The sequence below is a fragment of the Sciurus vulgaris genome (assembly GCF_902686455.1).
Source record: "Sciurus vulgaris genome assembly, chromosome: 10".
In the NCBI taxonomy this organism is placed as follows: domain Eukaryota; kingdom Metazoa; phylum Chordata; class Mammalia; order Rodentia; family Sciuridae; genus Sciurus; species Sciurus vulgaris.
In genome coordinates, this window is record NC_136470.1 from 85,761,535 (window position 1) to 85,784,422 (window position 22,888).

Here is a 22,888-nt window from a genome sequence, read left to right on the forward strand (position 1 = left end):
CTTCTGCTGTGACAACATGTATTTTCCAAAGAGGTCACAGCAATATCTCCTGACTTGCATATTCTACCTTTGATCTTCCTCCTATCCAAATGTGGGATCTATATTCCTTTATCTTGAATCTGGGCAAGGTTGAACATATTGCTTTGTGATTTGAGACTAGGTCATAAGAGGAGGCAGTTTCTGCCTGATTATCTTGGGACCCTGGCTATTGGAACATCATGCTGTGAGGAAACCCAGGCTACACAGAGAGGCCTTGAGTAGGTTTTCTGGCCATAATCCTAGCTGAGGTCCTAGCCAAAAGACAGTACCAGCCACCAGGCATGCCAGTGAATGAGCTGTCAGATGATTTTTCCAAGATTACCCAGTTCCTTTGACTGGAAAATGTGTGTGTAGTAGGTGTGGAAGCCAGGTGTGCGTAGTAGGTATACTCATTGCTACTGGGGAATGTCATGTTTAAAGAAATAGTCACTCTGCCTGAAATGAACTGAGTCTTGCATTGGCTTTTCAAGTCTTCCCACTGCATAAGCAAGTCCAACTATGATTGTCAGGTGTTTTGGCTTATACCTGTGACCCTTTCCTCATTTTACCAGTAACTGGTGATTTTTGCTTCCTTTACTCCTTTTTCTAGATTTTCTTGTAGAATTCTCTCTTTCAAGCTTCTATTGCTTCATTCTTGGGACTTTTAAGAAAGGTGGCTGCCTATTTGAATGTGTCCCCTTAGGAGATGATTAGACTATGAGGGCTCCTCCCCACAAGAGGTTAATGTCACTAACACAGAAGAGGGTTTGATGTTGCCAGAGTGGGTTCGTTATAAAGGAAGCCAAGCCCCCTCTGCTCTCTTGCACGTGCTTTTTCACTCTTTGGCCCTTCCACAATGGGACAACAGCAAGAAGTCCTCACCAGATGCCAGAGCCTTCATGTTGAAAATTCCATCTTCTGATATTGTGAGAAATACATTTTTTATTTTTATTTTTTTTTATTTATTTATTTTTTAAAATTTATTTTTATTGTAAACAAATGGGATACATGTTGTTTCTGTTTGTACATGGAGTAACAGCATACCATTTGCATAATCATACATTTACATAGGGTAATGATGTTTGATTCATTCTGTTATTTTTCCTCCCCCCGACCCCTTCCACCCCTCTTTTCCCTCTATACAGCCCCTCCTTCCTCCATTCTTGCCCCCCGTCACCTCCCATTATGTGTCATCATCCGCTTATCAGCGAGATCATTTGTCCTTTGGTTTTTTGAGACTGGCTTATCTCACTTAGCATGATATTCTCCAATTTCATTCATTTGCCTGCAAATGCGATAATTTTATTATTCTTTATAGCTGAGTAATAGTCCATTGTATATATGTACCACAGTTTCTTTATCCATTCATCAATTGAAGGACATCTAGTATAGATGAAAGAAGTAAATCTAGTGCCCAGTCTTAAGGGTAAATACAATATAAATGACTTCATTCCTCCTTTCCCTCACTACACTCCCATATAAGCTGAGGTACATAGTCAATTCTGGTTAAGTGAATTCTATAAGAAAATAAACTGAGTGATGAGTCTGGGCCAAAAAGCATTCCTGACTTCATATTAAGGAATCCTCATCAGTTTTGGAAGGTGGTTTGGTTCCTAAAAATACACAAAGTAATGGTTTATTCTATTAATAGTGAAAGTCTTGCCTCTAGGAGGGACTCAGCTTGAATGAGTCCTTCCCAACTGTGAACTGATGCCTTCTGGAAGGCCCCGAAGCTAGAAAAGTTTCACTGTATAAATGTGGGTTCCAGGAGAAAGAGACTTTAAAATAGTTAGCCTGAGATATTGTTCCCAGATAAGCATTAATTTGCTTTCTGTCATTCTACATTAGAGTCACCTTTTCAATTTAATATAAGTGAAAAAATTAGACATATTCACTCTTGTCTTTAACTTTCACTGTGCATGTGTTTTGAAAAGGATCCATGTGGTGTATCCCATAGTCCGTCTCTTTTATTTCTGAATAATGGTGAAATGTATTTGATACAGTTTGTTATCTATTCATCTGTTGATGCTCATTTGGTTTGTTTCCAGGTTTTGGCTATTATGAGTAAAACTGTTAGAACAAATCATGTATTTGTGTGGACATACAGTTTTATTTCTCTTAGGTAAATGACTAGGAATAGAATTGCAAAGTCATATGCTAAGGGTACGTTTAACTTTATAAGAACTGCCAAACTGGTTTCTAAAGTGGTCGTACCATTTTGGGTTCCCACCAGTGACAGATTTGAAAGTACATCTTTTCAACAGTTGAAATTCTCAGTCTTTTTGATTGCAGTCCTAGTGGATGGGTATTGATACAACTTTGTGGTTTTAATTTGAATATCTCTAGTGACTGATGATATTTAGGATCTTTCCTTATGGTTATTTTTTTCTTTATAGATGTAATTTTAAAAGTGCAACAGTTCTCTAGTAATTCTTCATGTTAATTGTGTTTTATTTTGACAGTAATAATTTGTTTATATTTTACGACTTCTCTTGGAACTGAATTTCAAAACAATGATAAATTTATAAACATCTGTATGTATTTAAAGACCTTTGGTAATACTTCGCGTTCTACATCGAACTGCTAGTGACAGGAAGTCCTGGCACACTTACCAAGAGCTACTCTTGGGCTCCACCTCCCACTCTCTTCTCTGACTCTTCATGACTTATTGGCCTAGTGCCTTATGAGAGTAGGGGCTAATGGCTTCTTTAGACCTCCTTCAGTTTTAAAATCTGACCACCTTAATGAAATATTCAGAAGAGTCATTCCTAGAGACTGGTACCTAGGGACCATCTAAGCAATTGGAAAGGGCTTTGTCCAGGTAGGGGTAACATCCACTTGGTTTAAACTGTACAATACGTTACAGAGCCAAAAGAGTATATGTAGAATATAGATACAATTCAAAGACCAGTTACAAACTGCTCACTTGAAAAACAAACACTCAGTTCGGAAACAGCTGCCTCCTAGAAACTCCCCTCCCCTAGTACTTAGTCACCCAATGTCACCTACCACCCTCTCTCCCCAGGATGACTGTTATCCTCACCTTTCTGATAATAATTTCCTGGATTAAAAAAAGTCTTTGTAATTCTGAAACAATACAGTTTTGGTTTTGAATTAAAAAAAATTTTAATGCAAATACATTTTGTGTGTATATCTATTTCTTTTGTTCAATGCTGAGATCTTACCATGTTGATGTGGGGAGAAGTTATTAATTTGTATGGCTCTGTAGTTTTCCAGTGTGTGTGTCCTTTGTTTGGCTGATGGACATTTGTGGAGAGGAATGGAGAGGAGCAGAATTGAATGAAGAGGAATGGAAAGGGAAGAGGGAAATGGAATGAAATGCACTAAAATGCAATTTGAGTTGTTATAAACGATGATGCTGTACACTTTATCATACATGTAATCAGTTGCTCCCCAAAAGGGTTCTGTTCATTTCCACCACCTGTGTGTGACAGCTCAGGTTTTTTCACATCCTTGTTAGCCCTTGACATTGTCAGACATTTTCATTTTTTGCCAATCAAGCAGTGTCTAACAATACCTTATTGAGGTTGTGATTTGATTTGATTTCTTAATTCACTCAAACATTTTAACTAGACAGTGAGTTTTTTATACTTAACATATTTGCTAATATATTTGGAATTATCCAATATCTGATTTTGTTATTGTTTTTTCGAGAATTTTTTATTTGTTCTTTTTAGTTATACATGTCAGTAGAATGTATTTTGGCAAATTATACATACATAGAGTATAACTTATTCTAATTAGGATCCTGTTCTTGTGTTTGTACATGGTGCAGATTTACCCTGGTTGTGTATTCAAATAGAAGGCTAGGAAAGTTATGTCTGACTTATTCTATTATCCTATTACCCTCCCCTCCCTTCCCTTCATTCCCCTTTGTCTAATCCAATGGACTTCTGTTCTTCTCCTCACCCTGCTCCCTTGTTGTGGGTTAGCATTGACATATGAAAGAGAACATTCAGTTTTGTTTTTTGGGGATTGACTTATTTCACTTAGCGTGATATTCTCCAGTTCCATCCATTTACCATCAAATGCCATAATTTCATTTTTCTTTATGGCTGATTAATATTCCATTGTGTATATATAGCACATTTTCTTTATCCATTCATCTCTTGTAGGGCACCTAGGTTGGCTCTGTAGCTTAGAGATTGTGAGTTGAGCTGCTATAAACATTGAAGTGGTTGCATCACTGTAGTATGCTGATTTTATGCCTTTGGGTATGAACCTAGGAATGGGATAACTGGGTCAAATGTTGGATCATTCCAAAATGATTTCATGCTTTCTATTTTTATCATTGTACTTTGATTTAATTTTATCCCTTTTTGCTTTCTTTTGGGCTATATACTTTCTAGTAATTACATTATTTTCTCTTTCTTAGTAGGAAAGTTATATGTATTCCATTCCTATTCATTTAGTAGTTATCTCTGTATCATTACAAGTGTCCATCTCTAAAGCTAATCAGTACCTTTACCCTCCTCATCAAGGCAATTATTCTTGTGTCCTCTGGGAGTGGTGGCTGGGTCTGGCTTGCTTCCCACTCATTACTAAACTGAAGATGTGGTTCCCGCTCTCAGAGATTTCCTATTATACTCCTTTTCTGTTTGTGGTCCTGGGCTTTGTTGTTTGTTCTACTGGGTCCTTTGAAGGACCTGGGGGCCCTTTATTTCAGTTAAGTTAGAAACTGCCTTCAGAACCAAAGCAGCTAAAGCACTGTGCTGGTGGCTCTGGGTCCCTTTCTTTATATAGATTTTTACCTAATGGTGCTTTGTCATCTTATTATATCATTGACACTTGTGTAAATAATATTTTAAGCAACATTTAAAAATTATGGTCAGCAAAAGCCTTGGTCCTTATAATCAAGTCCTCCAATAACTGGAAGCAGACAGAGTAGGAGGCTCACTGCCAACTTTGAGAATGATGTCCTCTGGAACAACCACAGTAAGACTTAGAAGTTGTGGTGTTTAGTACATACTTCTTACTTTGTTAATTACCACTTTAAAAAATAAACACATCTTTCTGCCTAACAGTGTAGAGATTTTGCCAGGACTTCAGGGCTGGACCCCCAGGGGTCGAGATTAAGTTCTGCGACATGTCTGCACCAACCACAACTTCCCATAGTCTGTTAAGCACATGTGCTCTCATGACCAACAGGGCAGTAATCTTCCTGGAGAATCTGTGCATGTGGCTTCCATCTCTGTGGGTTTCTCTTGCACTGAGATCACAGAGAAGCTAGGGAAAGAGTTGGCCTTGGAGTTTAGGATTTCTGAGTATACTGTTTTGCTCCACTGTTCCAGGAGGGTGCTTTCATGGTTTTTATTATTCCAAATGTTCAGACTCACTCTTGAAAGTGGCCCTCCCTTGGGCAGCATTATACTTCCCTGTTCCATTAATGGAAGACTTGGTTGTGTGACTTGCTTTAACCAAAGTAATTGTGAGGGGAAGTAATGAGAATCATTTCTTTGCTAAAACTTGAAAAAATTTTTATAATCATTTATTTTTTAATTTGTTCTTTTAAGATATGTGTGACAGTAAAATGTATTTTGGCATATTATACATACACGGAGTATAACTTATTCTAATTAGGATCCTATTCTTGTGATTGTACATGATGTGAGTTTCACTGGCGGTATACTCATATATGAACATACGAAAGTTGTATCAGATTCATTCTACTGTCTTTCCTATTCCCATCCCCTCCCTTCCTTTCATTCTCCTTTGTCTAATCCAATGGATTTCTATTCTTCCCCCGCTCCACCTTGTTGAGTGTTAGCATCTGCATTTCAGAAAGAACATTCGACCTTTGGTTTTTTGAGATTGGCTTATTTCACCTAGCATGATATCTCCAGATCCATCCATTTATTGGCAAAAAGTTATAAAGTCATTCTTTTTATGACTGAGTAATATTTCATTGGGTGTTATATATATATATATATATATATATATATATATAATTTTCTTTATCCATTCATCTGTTGAAGGGTACCTAAGTTGGTTCCCTAGCTTATCTATTGTGAACTGAGCTACTGCAAACATTGGTGTGGCTGTGTCACTGTAATAGGCTGATATTAAGTCCTTTGGGTAGAAACCTAGGTGTGGGATGACTGGGTCAAATGGTGGTTCCATTCCAAGTTTTCTGAGAAAGATTCATTTCAGAATGAGAATGAGTGCTTCCTCATGCTTCCTTTTCCCTCTGCCATGATGATGGGGATGATCGCAGAGAGGAGTCAGTTATTTGTGTGTATGTTGAACCTTAGCTCATCAGAACCAACAGGTTTTCTGAATATAGTTAAGGAACTCCAATGGAGTCCCTCAACTTCTTGGACAAAAGTCATCATGGGCAGTACTTGCTAACGGTGTCCCCATCCCCTGAGTTTGAATGTTACTTTACAGCAGAGAATTCTATGTTCTTCTTTCCTGAACTACTGAGTCACTAACTTGGCTCCTTTCTCTCTTTTTTCTTTGCATGGAGTGCTCCCTTCTCCAACCCTAATTTTGAAAACTATTTACCTTCCATTAACAATGTTATAGTTCTTCACCAAATCTCTGCCCAGGTATAAGGCCCTGAACAAAGTGTAAGTAGATAATAGCCACATTTTTTTCAATTGCAATTTACTTTTTAAACTGATACATAAAAACTTTAAAATTGTACATATTTATGGGGTATTGTGTGATGTTTCAATGCATGTTTACACTGTGTAATTTTAAAATCAAGGTAAGCATATCTATCTGTTCAGACATTTTTCATTGCTTTATGACAAAACCATTAACATTTTTCTTCTAGCTTCTTGAAATATACAGCACATTATTATTATCTATAGTCACCCTACTATGCAATTGTACAATAGAACTTCTTATTGCTTTCCAATTTAGTGTGACAATGGCTACTCATTTTTATTTTTTATTTTTTTATAGTCATAGATGGACAGCATGACTTTATTTTATTTGCTTATTTTTGTATGTGGTGCTAAGGATCAAACCCATGGCCTCACACATGCTAGGCAAGTGCTCTGACACTGAGCCCCAGTCCCACCCCAATGACCACTCTTATTAAAGACTCCACCGTCTTTTGGGTGCTGGGGAGCATGATGCATAGATTTGGGATCCTGGGACACTAGAAGCAATAGAATGTAGCCTGCTCATTTTTCCTTTGGCTGCTGCTGATGAAAGAGAGCATGAAATTTTCCCTGGAAGTTGTTTCTTTACCAGGCACTACCTTTTAAGGGCTGTGACCTGTTCTGACTGTGTGAACTCTCTTGAGACTCAGAAGACACCCCTTACTTCATGTGGATCATGCTGTCTCTGAGACCTGCATCCTGGATTTGGAGAAGCTCTACTAATACCTCTTAAAAAAGATTCCCAGGGGGCCTTGGGGTTGTCTGTAGCATCTTCTGTGGTTCTTTGATTTGTGGAGAGACAGGGAAGAGAGAACACAGTTTTTATTTCTTTGGATTTGTTTCTTAGTAAGGAAATATCATGAAGCACTAACTTACTGTATTCAATCTTCCTCCTTCTCTTCCTCCTCCTCCTCCTCCTCCTTCTTTCTTGGCCACTGGTAACCAGTGGGTCACCATATTCCCATCAGTAACAATGCCTGGCAATGGCTGGGATTCTTCTAAGCACTGGGGTGCGTGGGTAGAGGGTGAAACCATTCTCTCAAGACCATAGGTTGAAAGCTCTGGAGTAGGGTTATATGTAGGTTCCAAAAGTTCCCAGGTGGTTTTGATTTACCCATTTTTCTAACTCTTCATTACTTTGTCACTTTATAATCCACTTTGTTTCTTATATTATTCTAACAAGTAAAATTTGAATAACATTTTTTAACATTTTAAAATTTTATTTGTTCTAATTAGTTGTACATGACAGTAGAATGCATTTATACATTTTAATAGATCATACATAGGGTGTAATCTCTCATTTTTCTGGTTATACATATTGCAGGATCATATTGGTCATGCAGTCATATATGTACATGAGGTAAAAATGTCTGTTTCACTCTAATAATTAATATTTTATAAAATACTTATTAATCTAGACCTATAGTGTTCTTTGATCTACACCTACCCTCGCCAATTTTGTTTGTAGGATTGTGATGCACATTGTTTTATTTTATAAAAGAAAAAAATATTGTTAAGAATACTATCTAGGGGCTGGGGAGATAGCTCAGCTAGTAGAGTGCTTGCCTCACAAGCATAAGGCCCTGAGTTCGATCCCTGGTACCGCAAAAAAAAAAAAAAAAGAATACTATCTAGATTTAAAATCAGGCAGCAGTGTGTAATGAAACTGCCCATGTGCAATGGGGCCACAGCTATAAAATGTACATCAGGGTGCACTTCAATTGTTAGTTCTAGAGCAACCTAGTACCATTCCTAGACAATTGGAGAAGGAATTGTGCTCATTGATTGTATCACAAGGAAGTTTTTCCTTGAGCGAAAATAGTTCTTTTGTACAGAAAGATAAATGATATTGGTCTCTGCTTAGAGGGATCATATTCTAAATTAAACCCGATCCTAGGCCTAAGGGGTTGCATCATTTGAGAGGAAAACCAAACGAAACCAAACAAAGCAGATAAACCCTGACAATTCTCTCTCTTTTTGTTTTTCCTTCATTGCCATTTGTTCTGGCAACAACAGTACGATATTTCTCCCAGCTTCATTCTGCCACATGGATCAAGTTCAGGCTATGGAGACTCCTCTCAGCTTTATTTAATTCCTGGGAACTCATTGGTTCCCCATCTCATCTGGTCTTGTAGCTGACTTCTGAGAGTCCCCAGTGAGATATGAGCAGCCCAACTTGAGGCTTTGGGCATGTAGTATCCCATTTCTTAGCCTTATTTGTCTTAAATCGGTTTAAAGAATTTTCGGTTAATAAATGAAAAAAATCAATGAAGAAATCAGATTTTTAAAAATAAAGCATCCCTCCTAGAGCTATTGGTAAATGGCTGTATGATACCTTTTTGTGTGTGTTTTCTGAGGTCTTTAGCACAAAACTAGTGGAGGGAAACTTCTTCATTCCAAAATATTCAATGACAATTTTCCTGCCCCAACCCATATGAAAAGCATTTAGAATCAAGTGCCACGTCTAGAACCCAACAGTGAAAAAAATCCTTCTCTTAGCAAACCTTTGCAGTTCCACATGATCCTTTCTCTGTGTGTCTGCCCACATCTAGAGATACAGGTTTCCAAGTTAAGAACGAGAAAGATGATTACAGCTGGCAGAAAAAACTCCCAGCAGTTGTGGCAGAGCTGGGGTAAGCAACCACATGGCCTGGACTTTTCCTTGCTCAAGACTGCCTCCTCCCAGGGGACTTCCTTTCCCTGAATTATGCAAATTTGGAGTCAAGTCCCTCTAGTCTCTTTAAGTATTTGAATTGGGCATTGGAGCTGTGGTACCCTGTGGTCTGTTCTGCAGCAGCTGAGGCAGCAGGAACCTTTAGCTCAGAACCAACTTGCTCCTCCAGCACCTATCAGCCAATATCTGCAGTGGGAAACTCAATGTGGGCTTTAACGATTCTGTGACTATGAATTTACCATATCATTAAGTGCTTTTCATGTTGGGTTAAATTATGTTCTGTCTCACCAACTGATCTGAAATCTCCCAATTAGCAAATTAGCAAAGGGCCCACATGTTACTTCTCTCTCAATCTCCCTGAGTTAGTTCAACAGGGTTGCAATAAATGAACAAATGGGCTTGGTTTCAGAAGGCCTGGAACTGTATCCTGGATGAACCACTTAGGGGTTGAATAAACTTGTTTTCTGATCTGCCTTGGACAGCACACAGGTCAAGCAACTTGTTCTTGGCACAGTAAGAGATGGTCACAGCGCATTGATGAGTGTGGGAAGAGCAGACTCTGCTTCTTGCTGTTTCTCCTTGACTCCCTTGGGCATCATAGTTACCATAGCACAAAGTGGAGGAAATCTGGAAGGTAGTAGGGTGGAGCAGGGCCATCGCATAGAACCTGCTTCCTGAGACCTGTGGAGGCCTGGATGAGTACAGTCTGGGTTTCATCTTTCCAGCCTGCTTGCTCTACTTAGTGTCACGACTCATCCTGCCTCTGAAGCCCCTCAGGGCCCTGATCTCTCCTCAGGGCTTCCCTCCTTCCCAGCCCTGGCCCTTGGTGCCCTGGCTTGCTGCCATGGTAACAGCTTCCAGGGTGACAAAGGAAGGAGCTGGGTCCTGTTGATGAGGATTTTCAGAACAGAGACTGAGCTGTGCTGCACCTATCCAGACTCACTCTTTGTTCTCACTCCAGCTGAGCTCAAACTTCCACCCCTGCCAATAGGACCATGTGTACCAGCCTGACCACTTGTGAGTGGAAGAAAGTCTTCTATGAGAAGATGGAGGTGGCAAAGCCGGCTGACAGCTGGGAACTCGTCATAGACCCCAACCTCAAGCCCAATGAACTTGCCCCTGGCTGGAAGCAGTACCTGGAGCAGCACGCCTCAGGCAGGTGAGAGGCCCAGTGGGGAGAAGCCCTGCAGGCAGCCCCTGGGTCACAGTGCTGGGTCACCATCCAAGGAAAGACAGAGCCTGGGGCTGTGGTCACTGTCACTCTGTGTTAGCTGAGAAAGGACTCCAGGTGCTCCACAGAGGGCCTAGTTCTAACTGTACACTCCCTGGGTGGCTCTGGGCAGGTTACATTTCATCCTTGGGTCTCTGTTTTCTACACTGAACAGAGTTTTGATGCCTCTGCAATCTCTGACAAAGAGTGGCTGGAGTGGAAAGGAGAGGCTCTGAGGTCCACTGGAAAAAGTGGGGCTGGTCCTCTGGTCCTGGGTCTGCTTGTTCAGTAAATTAAAGGCAACTTGATTTGAATACAGAAACAGTTATTGACCATCAGTTAGGTGACAGAAACTAGCTCTATAGCTAAATAGCTCTGTGAGCTTGGGCAAGTCCCTTTCCTCTCTGGCTTTCAGTTTTCATATTTGCAAAATGAGGGTGGTAGACTTAGATGATGATCAATAAGATCCCTTTCATCTCTATTATCTATGAGTCTGTGACAAAAAGGCTTAACTTTGGGCAGGACTTCTCTTAGATCATTAAGGCCCAGGGCCTGAAATTTGGAACTGGGACCACAAAATACTCTGCCCAAACTGTCCCAAGTCCACCTACAGGGGATCTGCACAGGCCTCCTCCCTGGGCCTTTGAATTCCAAGGGAAGACAATAGGTGGCTATGTTTTGGAGGTGTGGACAAAACATGGATGCAGAGACTGGGTTGTTCATACAAGTATACTTGTGAAGGCCCTAGTAGTGCAGAATGGTGCTAAAAGTAAAAACAAAAGGAGGTATGCAGTGGGTAGGAAACTCGTTTTAACTATTGCTTCAAAATTGCAAACATTTTTTTTTTCTTTTAGTACTTGGGATTTAACTCAGGGGCAATTTACCACCAAGATACAACCCTGGTCCTTTTTTTTATTGATACAGGGTCTCACTAAGTCCCTTAGGGCCTCACCAAATAATTGTTGAACTTGTGATCCTCCTGTTTTAGCCTCCTGAGCCACTGGGATTACAGGCATGTACCACTGTACACAGTGATTGAACCTGTCTTGACAAAAGACTGGGAACTGAGATTAACTGGTTCATGTCAATTCAAATCAATTCAAGGAAGATCTGTTGGGGACCTGTTATGAGTTGACTCTTAACTAGCTGTGTGTACCTGGATTCTCTCACTCTCTGTGCTTCCATCTCATCTCAGTAAAATGATTTGTAACTATCCAAACCCCACCCCCTTATCCAGGTCTGGGGTCTGGTTTGAGGGAGAGGAAACATCTCTGTATTGAATTGTTTAAAAAGATATAGAAGGAGAAGACTGAAAACATGAAGCATTTGAGTTTCTGGGAGGAAGGAATGCAAAGGGATGGAAACTTGGGTGTGGGGGCTCAGCATTTTAGGAACTGAGTTGGACAGGCTCATATATCTTCTTGCCTCAGGGATCAACTGGTGCTGTTCCTGGCTGGTTACCTGTGGCTACCAGCTAGCCTCAGAGAGACCGGAGAATGGCTACTCTTATGCTTATTCTGTGTACATACTCACTTTACCTTTGAGCCTTTGGATGTGTGTGTGTGTGTGTGTGTGTGTGTGTGTGTGTGTGTGTGTGTGTGTCTTCTGTTTCAGGACCAATCAAGCTTCTCTGCCCTGTCAACCCTGTTTCAGGTGGTGCTGGGGACTGTTCTGTGGTCATGCTGTTAGTGGCCTCCAGGGATCAGGGGCTGGCTGATTCATCTCTAACCCACAGCCTGGACTGATTAGTGCTTGAAATACAGCACAAGCTGGTGGTGCCTGTTGGGCTGAATTGAGTTTATCATCTGAGGTCTTTCAAGGCCGTTAGACACTGGGCCTAGTAAAGGCCAGAACCAGTCCAGTGGACACTGGACAACATCTGAAGACTCAGTCACAGGGGCCTAGAACTAGCCCAGTGGACCCCTGACAGCATCTGAAGACTCAGTCACAGGGGCCTAGAAAGTGTTCAACTCAGGGATAGAAGACACTGCCTTAGAGGTAACAAATGCTTCGTCACTGGAGGTGTGCAAACATTGGTGGGAGCAGGATGAATGGGGTTGGCCAGATGAGCCCCAGGTCACTCTCTTCATGCTTCGTAAGGCTGGGACTCTAGAGGCCGAGGTTAGACAAAGTGGTATGTATGTATGTGTGTGTGAGGAGGTGGTGGAATAGGGATTTGGATCTACTTTTCTGGTGCTCACTGAAGGGCTGGAATGGGATCTAGTGATGACTTGTCCAGGGACAGGAGAGAGTTCGTTGTGAAGATATAGGGACCAGACTTGGTAGACCTTCCATGGTCCAGTCTTTCATCATCGCCCTGTCCATCCTGTCCTTCTCAGTGATTTACTAAGGACCTTACAGTGTGCCAGAATCTGTGCTTGGCTTCTCTTCTCCAAGCAAGCAAGAAAGATGCATGAGTCAGATGGTGTAGGCCATCTTCCTCATCAGAGTTACAGGAGGGCTGAGTGAAGGGACCCGTATTAGATAGCGTCACATTACGTTTCGCAGATGGGAAAAGAGGCTCAGAGAAGGGGAGTGACCTTTCAGGTGCAAACCCTGCCTCATTTGGCTTGGGAAAGCTGAAAGGCTGCAGGGAGACTTGAAGGAGGCCCACTTCTGAGCACTGCTGGTGCCAGATAGCTGCAATATTAGGCTCCTGAGACCGCTACTCTGGTCCCAAGGGATCAGAAGGAAGCGGTTGCTGGCCAACCTCAGAGCCATAATGAACCTGTAAGTGGTAAACACTTCCATTTCCAGACTCAGGTGCACAGGTTTTTCCTGAGTTTCCCAGGGTGTACTATCACTGGCAGTCTCACATTTCCCATTCCTCCTTTCCCGTCCTGCAGGTTCCACTGCTCCTGGTGTTGGCACACCTGGCAGTCGGCCCACGTTGTCATCCTCTTCCACATGCACCTAGATAGAACCCAGCGGATGGGATCAGTGCGCATGCGCATCTTCAAGCAGCTTTGCTTTGAATGCGGCACCGCGAGGCTGGACGAGTCCAGCATGCTGGAGGAGAACATCGAGGGCCTGGTGGACAACCTCATCACCAGCCTGCGTGAGCAGTGCTACGACGAGGACGGCGGCCAGTACCGCATCCACGTGGCCAGCCGCCCTGACAGCGGGCCACATAGAAGTGAATTCTGCGAGGCCTGCCAGGAAGGCATCATGCACTGGAAGCCCAGCGAGAAGCTGCTGGAGGAGGAGGCGACATATGGCCTCTCTGATACCTCCAAGCCTAGGGCCCAGGCTGGCTTCGGCTACAACTTCTTCTCCCTTCGCTGGTGCCTCCTCTGGGGCTCCCTTTGCCTGCTCATTGTGTACCTGCAGGTCTCTTTCCGCAGCCCAGCCTTCTTTTAGTGGAGCTGATTAGAGGCCCGGAGAGGGGACAAAGGGTTGAGTGGGGTCGACCTGGTCCTGATTCTGCTAGAGATTCAATATAAGACCCTGGACAACTCCCTCACCTTTCCTGAACTCAGTTCATTCTTCTGTAGATAGAAGGGTCTGCAATTTTTAATGGCCCTTCCATTAAATTTTCCAGTAAAGAGGGGTAGTGGAGAAAGGTCTAATGGAGGTTTTGGAATTTGCCAGGTTTGGTAATAGAACTAAGTCCACAGGGAGATAGATATCTCTCTTCCTTTGCCCCTTCACCTCCATATTTAGCCCTCCTTTTGTTTTATTTTTATATCCATTATATTCCAGCTAGACCTTGCCTCGTTCTTCATGATCATCTTCAACTGCCCTGACAGTCTTGCTTTGGCTTTCCCTGGAGAGAGCAGTGGTAGTCACTTGATCCCTCTCTGGTAGAGCTTGTTCTTACCATTGTGAAGCAATCAGGTTTTTACTGTGGTGCTAGGGTCTGCTTGGCTGGAATGGTTTGAAGTTGCATTGTCCAATATGTTAGCCACTGGCCATATGTGGCAATTTCAATTTAAGTTAATTAAAATGAAATTAATTTAAAATTCAGTTCTTCAGTCTTACGAAGCTCAGTTAGGCTAGTACAGTGTGCACCCCCACAGGACCATTGCTCAACTGCAGAAACATGGTGGCTTCTAGTAGAATGAATATCAAGGACCTTGAGAATCATTCCTGTGGTCTCCAGAGAATTGTTTGTCCCCTGCCTGAGTCCACCCTGGGAATCTCAAGGCAACATAAAGGGTCAGGATTGTAATGAAATGGCACCAGCCAACATCTCTGTGGTCTGTGGGTCCAGGGATAAAATGCCAAAATTGTGTCATGAGCGAGAGCCATGCCTGAGATGGGCAGTGAGGCTGGCGCACCTGGGGTGGAGGGATGAAGAGACAGTAGAAATGGAAGTGAGGGCTGGGGGGCTTGAATAGGGGAACAGAGATGGGGATGATTCCAAAGACAAACGTGTTTTCCTTCTCTACCAGCTCATTTTCTCAGTATATAAATATAATATATAAATATATAAAGACACAGATGTGTCTTTTCCATGTTTAACTAGAATGACTCTCTCTGATTTCACATTGCCCTTAATTTGATGTATCTGCTTCATTTTTTACTTCTCGAGGAAAAACATATATACAGTACTTGTTCTTCCATCCTTTATTTCTCTTTCCTCTACATTGTAATATTATTTGTGGACACTCTTCTCTCACCTGTCCCTTATATGTGGAGGGTCCCCAAGATTCTCTTCTCATTCTGCTTGTATGCACTCAATAATATACTCACCCACAACTTAGGTTTTACTGCAGATGAGTGACTATTCCTACTGAGCTCCAGGCCCATAGACTAATTGACCTGTACACTGGAAACTCCCCTCAGAAGCAGTATGAGCAAAGCTGATCTCCTCCATTTGCCATCACAAACCACTCCTTTGCTTCTCAGAGATCTGATATTATCCCTGGATCCTCCTTCATTGCTCTACCCTACCCTATACTAGTTGGTCATCACATCCCATATCCTGTTGATGGTTCTTTCCAAATACTTCCAGGGTCAATCTCCTTTATTTCTCTTCCCACTTACAGACTTTTTCATTAGCGTCTTTTGCCTTAGTTGCCTCCTTAATAATCACCATGCCTGTAGCCTCTTTCCTTACAATCCACCCTCTATTCTGCCACTGTCCTGGGGTGATTTTCTAATGATCAGATATGATCATCACACTCCTCTGCTTAGATTCTTCCAGAGCTCCCTCCTGCTAAGGGATGAGGCATAGTCTCATTAGCCAGGCACACCTCATTTCCCAGATAATAATAATACATAACATTCAGTGAGAAGGAACTCCATAAACACTTGCTATTATATTTATTGTGTGTGAGATTCTGTCTAAACACTTTATGTGCCTTTTCTCATTTAATTCTGAGAACAACCCTTTAAAGCAAGTTATCCCTACATTATGGTTGAAGCTTAAAGAGGTTAAGAAACTTGTTTCCAGTGACCTATATGGTGAGTTGAAATGCTGAGGTAGAAATCCAGGGTCTCTCTGATTCCAGAACATGAGTTCTCAATCACTGTGCTATCCTATCCCTGGGACCAAGTCAATGTTCTTCCTGCTCTGCTGTCCAGTTTCCCTGGGACACTTTCACCAACTGGTCATCAGAGGTTTTCCTCAGTCTAAGCTTGCACATCAACTCTCCTGGGAAGCCTTTTTTCACAGTCCCAGACAAGGTTGAGATCCCACCACCTTGAGGCCACCTCTGCTATAGCACTACGTCGTATTGTATTGTCATTGCTTGCTTGTGTGTGTGTTTGTGCTCATCACTGTCTGTGCCTGGCACAGAGTAACAGTTCAATCAGCATGGTTAACTGATGAAATTCTTGTCTTATGGAATGTAGCATTCCCTGCTCCTCCCTTCCCTACAAGAATGTATGTTTCATGTACTATGATTCCCCCAATATGGACAGAAGGGAAATCTTGACATTGTGTCAACTGTCATTTTTTTCTCCTTAATAACAACCTATGATTTGGACATGATAATATTAATACAGGCAGAAAGTGAGATGTTCAGTCCTATAAAACTAGTGAGTTAATTAGTTTATACCTGGTACAGAAGCCCAGACAGTCAAGAAATGAAGAGCTAAGCTTGTCTGAGATACCCAACACATATCGAGATTCAGTTCAGATACTGGGCAAGTCCCACAGTGACTTGCCAGAGGGCAGAGTTGATTCACTAACATCTGGATGACAGCTGAACTTCAGATTATTATCTGAAAAAAGAGAGGGAGTTGGACTTCTTGAAGCCTAGAAAGAGATGTCTGAGAAATGTGCAAAAATTGCCAGCAGAATAGTTGACAAGAATCCAGTGCTCATGTGCCTTTGTTGCTGTAAAATGGAATGAATATTTGCTTTTCCCTCTGATGAGGCAGTGTGATAGGTCAAGAGGTATCCTCCCTTTTCTGTTTCTGTATATACCCTGCACCTGCCTCTATGTTGCAAGAAGGCAGTGTTTTATAAGCCTTTGCACATCTTTGAGCCGGTTTTGCACCATTAAGTAAGCAGGTATGGGTTTCACTGGTTACTGACTGACAGCTGTTTGTAGAATTCCTGGTGAAGAGGACAGTAAAGCATGAGAAGAAATGGTGTGCTGGGGCTCAGAAATCTGGAGACTAGTCCAAAATACAGTATTAGGACAAATCATTACCACTCTTGGAAAAAATGGCATGGAATATGTCCTAAGGAATACAACAATATTCCTTCAGTTTTAATTCAGAATTCAGCATTCATATACTTTGCTGTTTTATTCCCAGCTTGTCTGAATTCCAGGATAACAAAGATAAGTACAAATTGCCTTTGTTTTGGAGGGCTTGCATTGGGTAGGGAAAGTCCAATGTGTGTTAGTTAATGCTGAGCTAGGGAAGGGGAGAAACTGATCACACCTTGGTGAAAAGGCACTAGAAGTTGTTTCTTGGATGAGAAGATAAGAGGGCATGTGTTTTGGAGGATATGTAGAAGTAGCTCAGGAAGCCATTGATGGACTTACAGGAAGCTAAGTAAGTACATTCCAGGCCAAGTGAAGAATAAAGAAGTTCCAAAGGCAGAGCTTATTTCAAGTTCAGAAAGAAGTAATTAACCAAGTACCAGAGAAGGCAGGAGGGTGGAGTACAAGAGGAAGGAATTTTGGGATCTGGAATCACATGCTATAAATAGGACAAAAGAACAAGGTAGGTTGGATATGATGGTTTGGATATGAAGTGCTCCAAAAGTTCCTGTGTTAATCCAGGAATATTCAGAGATGAAGTGATTAAATCGTGAAAGATTCAATCTAATCCATCCATCCTAGTTTGAATGGACTGGAGAGTTAACTGTATGCAGGTGGGGCATAGCAGGAGCAGGTGGGTCACTGGGGTTGGGTTCTGCAAGTTTTTCCCTGTTGTGCTTTCCCCCCTTCTCTCACTCTTTGCTTTTGGGCTGCCATGAAAGGAGAACTCCTCCGCGATGCCCTTTCACCATGTTCTGCCTCACAATGGGACCAGAGCAATGGACTCAGGTGACCATAGGCTAACCCTCTGGAATCATGAACCAAAATCAAATTTTCCTCCTCTAGTTTGTTCTTATTGGATATTTTAGTCATAGTAATGAAAAGCTGACTAATACATTGGGTGGAGGCAGCTCTCTTGACTCAAGTACGGGTAAAGTTCTGTTGCTCAAGAGGGAGGATTTCAATTTACAATAGATAATATATTGTCATTTTAATAAAAACAATGTGCTGAACAACTCTACTCTTGCACCTCTGACAAAATTTTAATGCCTACATGTTGTACCAGGCACTATACGAGTATTAAAGAGGCATTCAGTTCTTGTTCTTCCCCTTATTTTGATCTTTCTCCATCCATACTTCTTTCTTGCTCAAGTAGTTGAGAATAGTCTTAATTTTCATCTTTTGGTATGGAAATAAATGTTCTCTTCAAGTATCTGTGGGCAATGATAATCTGGGCTTCAAATAACAAGCTAGTTAAGTCAAATGACACAAAGTTTTGTTTATTTAATGCTGAAAATTAAGTAAACCAATAATCAACTAGGCTGCTTGTTTCTGGTCTCAAATTGTTCACAAATGTTGAACTCAACTGAAAACAATTATAGATGATTTTTCTTTTTACCTTTATCCTTTTCATTTCTTTCAAAAACAATGAATTACTTCCTTAAAGATTCAAATACACATACATCCACTATATCCATTATATGTAGATTTATTAAGAAACATGAAATGTTCCTAATAAAATAAAATATATAACAATGTTTTAAAACGTTTGTATATTTAAAAAGTGGTTTATGGACACATTTATATACATTTATACGATTTGATGTTTTGATTTATATACATATTGGATAATCATTAACTCAGGATAATTAACATATCCATCACCTTAAATTGGTATCATTTCTTTATGGTGAATACATTCAAAATTGTTATATTTTGATATATATAATTCATTATTACATAATTTTTGTTACATATGTATATATGTGTGTGTTCATTTACCAAGGTTCACTTACCACACTGATAGACATGGAAACATTGAAATGACTGTGGAATTCTTATCAGAAATTATGTAAGACAGAAGGTTGTAAAAACATTTTTAAAGGGCCCACTGGATAACCAGTACAAGTCAAAATTTCATATTTAGAAAAAATTCTTCAGGAAGGAAAGTAAAATATTTTCATATAAAGGAATGTTAGGCAAGTCAGTTTCGGCAGAGAGCAAGGTGAGAAGCAGTGTGGCCTTCTCCCCTGGGCCCCAGGCTGGAGGCTGAACTGGGAGCCCCTGGACAGGCCACTGCCTCTGTCCCTGCCCCGCAGATACCCAGAGCTCCCGCTGCAACCGGCGGCTGGCTGGCCCAGCCTGTCAAGCACGGGCGAAATGTCCCGGGCCCCCTTGCTTGGATGACCTGACGGCGGCGGGGACCTGTCAGACTCGGACCCAGAACCCAGGACCTTCAGCTGCCGGTTCTCCTGGTCCAATCCTGTGAGTCGCAGCCGAAGCCGCCACTGAGGCCTGGCGCCTTTGAGTGGTAGTAGGAGTGGAGCCCTCGTAGGGTCACGGAGGGCCCCACGAGACCGGCACACAGGCACCACGAGACCCGCGCTTGGTCTCGCGAGAACGGCACCTCGACCAGTGAGACCAGAGCCTCCACCCGAGAGTCCGTGCAACGCTTAGCAGCCCATGGCAGTTGGTGTGCCTTCTAGGAAAGGGAGAAAAGGTAGAGTAACATACCGTATTTTACCAATCGGAAATGCCCGCCACCCTTTAGGGAGATTTACTGGTCGCTTGTAACAGGCCTGTGTATGTACTATGAAAAAGCTGCTCTCAACCTGTCCCCCCAACCTTTTAAAATTTTTGCTACATCTGGATATTCTAAATGTAAAGAGGTTGCGTTGTATGAGTTAGAAAATAACATCTTGTAAACACCCGTTTGTTAAAAAAAAAAAAATCAGAAGTGTCTTTGAAAAGGATTGTTAGACCACCTCTAGCAGCGGCACTTGTCTACCTTTGTTAAGTGGGTTAGTGGACACGGAGAAGACTTTGACCACGAGAAGGAGGGTCTGTGCCAGGGAGGTTATGTAAAAGACGTTTTCCTATTATAACCACTGTTGTGTATGTGCGTTTTATTCCTCATTACTGTATATATAGTTGAAAATTCTAAGTACTTTTTTTGAAATATCTAGACTTCGTAGATGTTCCAAAGTGCCTGGAATATAGTAAAGTAGAAGTGGTGAAATATAACACATTTTGTAAATTTATTTTTGTTAAAAATTCTTATTTTTTGGGGCGGGCCAGCCCCCTGTGAGATAGTACACAGTTGTATGCTGGTTCTTTGGAGCACCGTGTAAGTGTGCTTAGGATAAGGCAAGAGTTGTTCCTCATGTATATGGGTTTTGTTTTATTTTGCTGTGTACATAGTGGATATAAAGGACAAACGAGTCAATCTACATGTAGTCTTTCTAGTTGTTAAAGAGGTTGCCAGTGTGTGACAAAAGTAGAATTAGTAAACAAATTTGGCATATTTTGTGTTAAAAATTCCTAGGAAGGATTGTCTTCTGAAAATTTGAGCATTATAGCCCATTGGGTCCATGAAGAGCCAGAATGCTCATATTTTTTAAAGACATTTTCAAAGTAGAACTACTATTACATGTGTGTAGTTTATTCAAAACCTGCATGTACATAGTGGACATATTGAGTCCTTACTTGAAACATCTATTCTCTCTAGACTTTTAGAAACACCCAGTTTATGTTAAATGTGGAGGTAGTAAAATAACACTTTGTAAATATCTTTTTGCTAAAATATTTTACTGAAATATTGTCTTTCGGAATGGAACTGTGAAACCACCTCTACAAGCATTATAGTACTATCTGTTCTTGTTCTGTGATGTGGAGGAGGTGAGAAGAGAGCAGTTTCAAAAGGTCACCCATTAGTTTGTTCATACTTGGACATTTTCAGACATCAGTTTTCTATGTTTTATGCATTTTGTTTTGCTGTGTATATAATGTATATATAATGGATAGATGAGGCCCAGATTTGCAACATAGTTTCTAGATGTTAAAGAGGTTGCCAGCATATAACCAAGTAGTTAGTAAATTTAGCACATTTTGTATATTTTGTGTTGAAATTCATAGGAAAGCTCGTCCTCTATAAATGACTTTCAGATGTGAATTGTTTCTTTCATCTCTAAGTCTTACTATGCCTGTACTTGTGCACTGGACTGAAAGTAGAAGGAAGTGAGGAAGGAAAAGATCAAGGACAAAATGGTCAAATTAGAAGATAACTCAGAATATGATCATTGTTATGTGTGCAATTTTATTTGCTAGTGCTGTATGCATAGTGGACAGGTTCTTATGTGGAATATCTAGTCCTTCTATATATTTAGAAGTGTTTGACATATTTTAAGAGTAGAAGTAGTAGAATAAAACATTTTGCAAACAGCATTAAAAGAAAAAGAAAAGCTAGGGGACTAGGAAAAGCTGATAAGACAGACATATGATTTTATGAATGATGAAGAATAATTACTGGACCAAATCCAACACCTATTGATAAAATCTCTCAGGTAAAAAGGACTAGGGAGTGTTACAGATTAAATTATATCCCTGAAAGACAGGTGTAGGATCAAAAACCAAGACCAAAGAATAAGGTCTATTTTTTTTTTTTTTTGGAGAAATGACAGTTATGGTGTGCTTACCTAAGATGAGGTCAGAGGGGCTAGGATGAGCTCAGAGTTCAGCCTAGCTTGCCATCTTATAAGGAGAGTGGGATGGACTCTTGCTTTGGTGTGGCTTGCATCCTTGAAAGGAGGACAGAATAAGTTTTTATTTAGTGTGACTAATGTCGTTTTATGACTATCTTCACTTCTATTGAGTTGATGTTTGTAGTGAAACATTTTAATTCCCTTACCTTGCATTTTGGGTTCCATAGGTGGTTACCTTAGGGGGTGCATTTAACATGAGAAAGGGACAATACCCTGATGCAAATTTGCAGAAGAGAATCCCTAATACCAAAAAACAACAACGACGATGACAACAACAACAAAAAGTCACCTCAGTAGTGTAGAGATGCTGCTGCTGTGCCTCTCCATCCCCACCCAACAGTTGTTGATGTCCCAGTGGTATATGGGTAGGCACCATGTGTGCAGTACCACTGAATACAGTTGGGGTTTTCTGCCACATGAATCTCTGATATCTTGTAGAAAACAGAAATGGCACTAGCTTTTAGAATTGTCATGAATTTGCTTGACTAGAGATCTTTGTGCCTTCGTGGAGATCTAATTGGGGGTCTTTCTGGTCAGCCTGAAGGACTCCCCTCACACAGGGCACCACTATTGGGAACCAACCCCTTGGGCTCTTGTTTACTGGGTGCTGTGGTTGAAATGTGTGTGTCTCTCCAAAATGTGTGTGTTGATGCTTTAGGCTCATCTTAACCGTGTTGAGGAGGTGGTTAGGCCATGAGGCTCCAAACCTGAGGGATGGGATGTGTATGCTAAGGTATTTCTCCCATGTGGGCAAGGATTGGGGGCATTTACCAGCACCCCCCCCCCCCCACACACACACAGACACACACACACACACACACACACACACACACACAAGCCAGGCACAGTGGTGTATGGCTGTGGTTTTTTTTTTTTTTTTAGTTCTGGGGATTGAATCTGGGAGTGCTTAACCACTGAGCCACATTTCCATACCTGTTTTTATATTTTATTAGAAACAGGGTCTTGCTGAGTTACTAAGTACCTTGCTAAGTTGCTGAGGCTGGATTTGATCTCATGTTCCTCCCACCTCAGCCTCCCAGGCCTCTGGAATTACAAGCATGTACCATTACTCCCAGTTGTATGGCAGGATTTTAATGAGCTTTTCCATCACTATGGTCATGACACCTGACAAGAACAACTTAGAGGAGGAA

General features: G+C 41.3%; 1 protein-coding gene across 1 annotated transcript; it reads left to right on the plus strand.

Annotated features, from left to right (window-relative positions):
• Positions 1–10,319: 10,319 nt before the first annotated feature.
• Positions 10,320–13,894, plus strand: RTP2 (receptor transporter protein 2; the record flags this gene model as incomplete). Its single annotated transcript, XM_079156069.1, has 2 exons — positions 10,320–10,483; positions 13,381–13,894. The coding sequence occupies 2 exons, from the start codon at positions 10,320–10,322 to the stop codon at positions 13,892–13,894; spliced, it is 678 nt and encodes a 225-aa protein (XP_079012195.1).
• Positions 13,895–22,888: the final 8,994 nt, after the last annotated feature.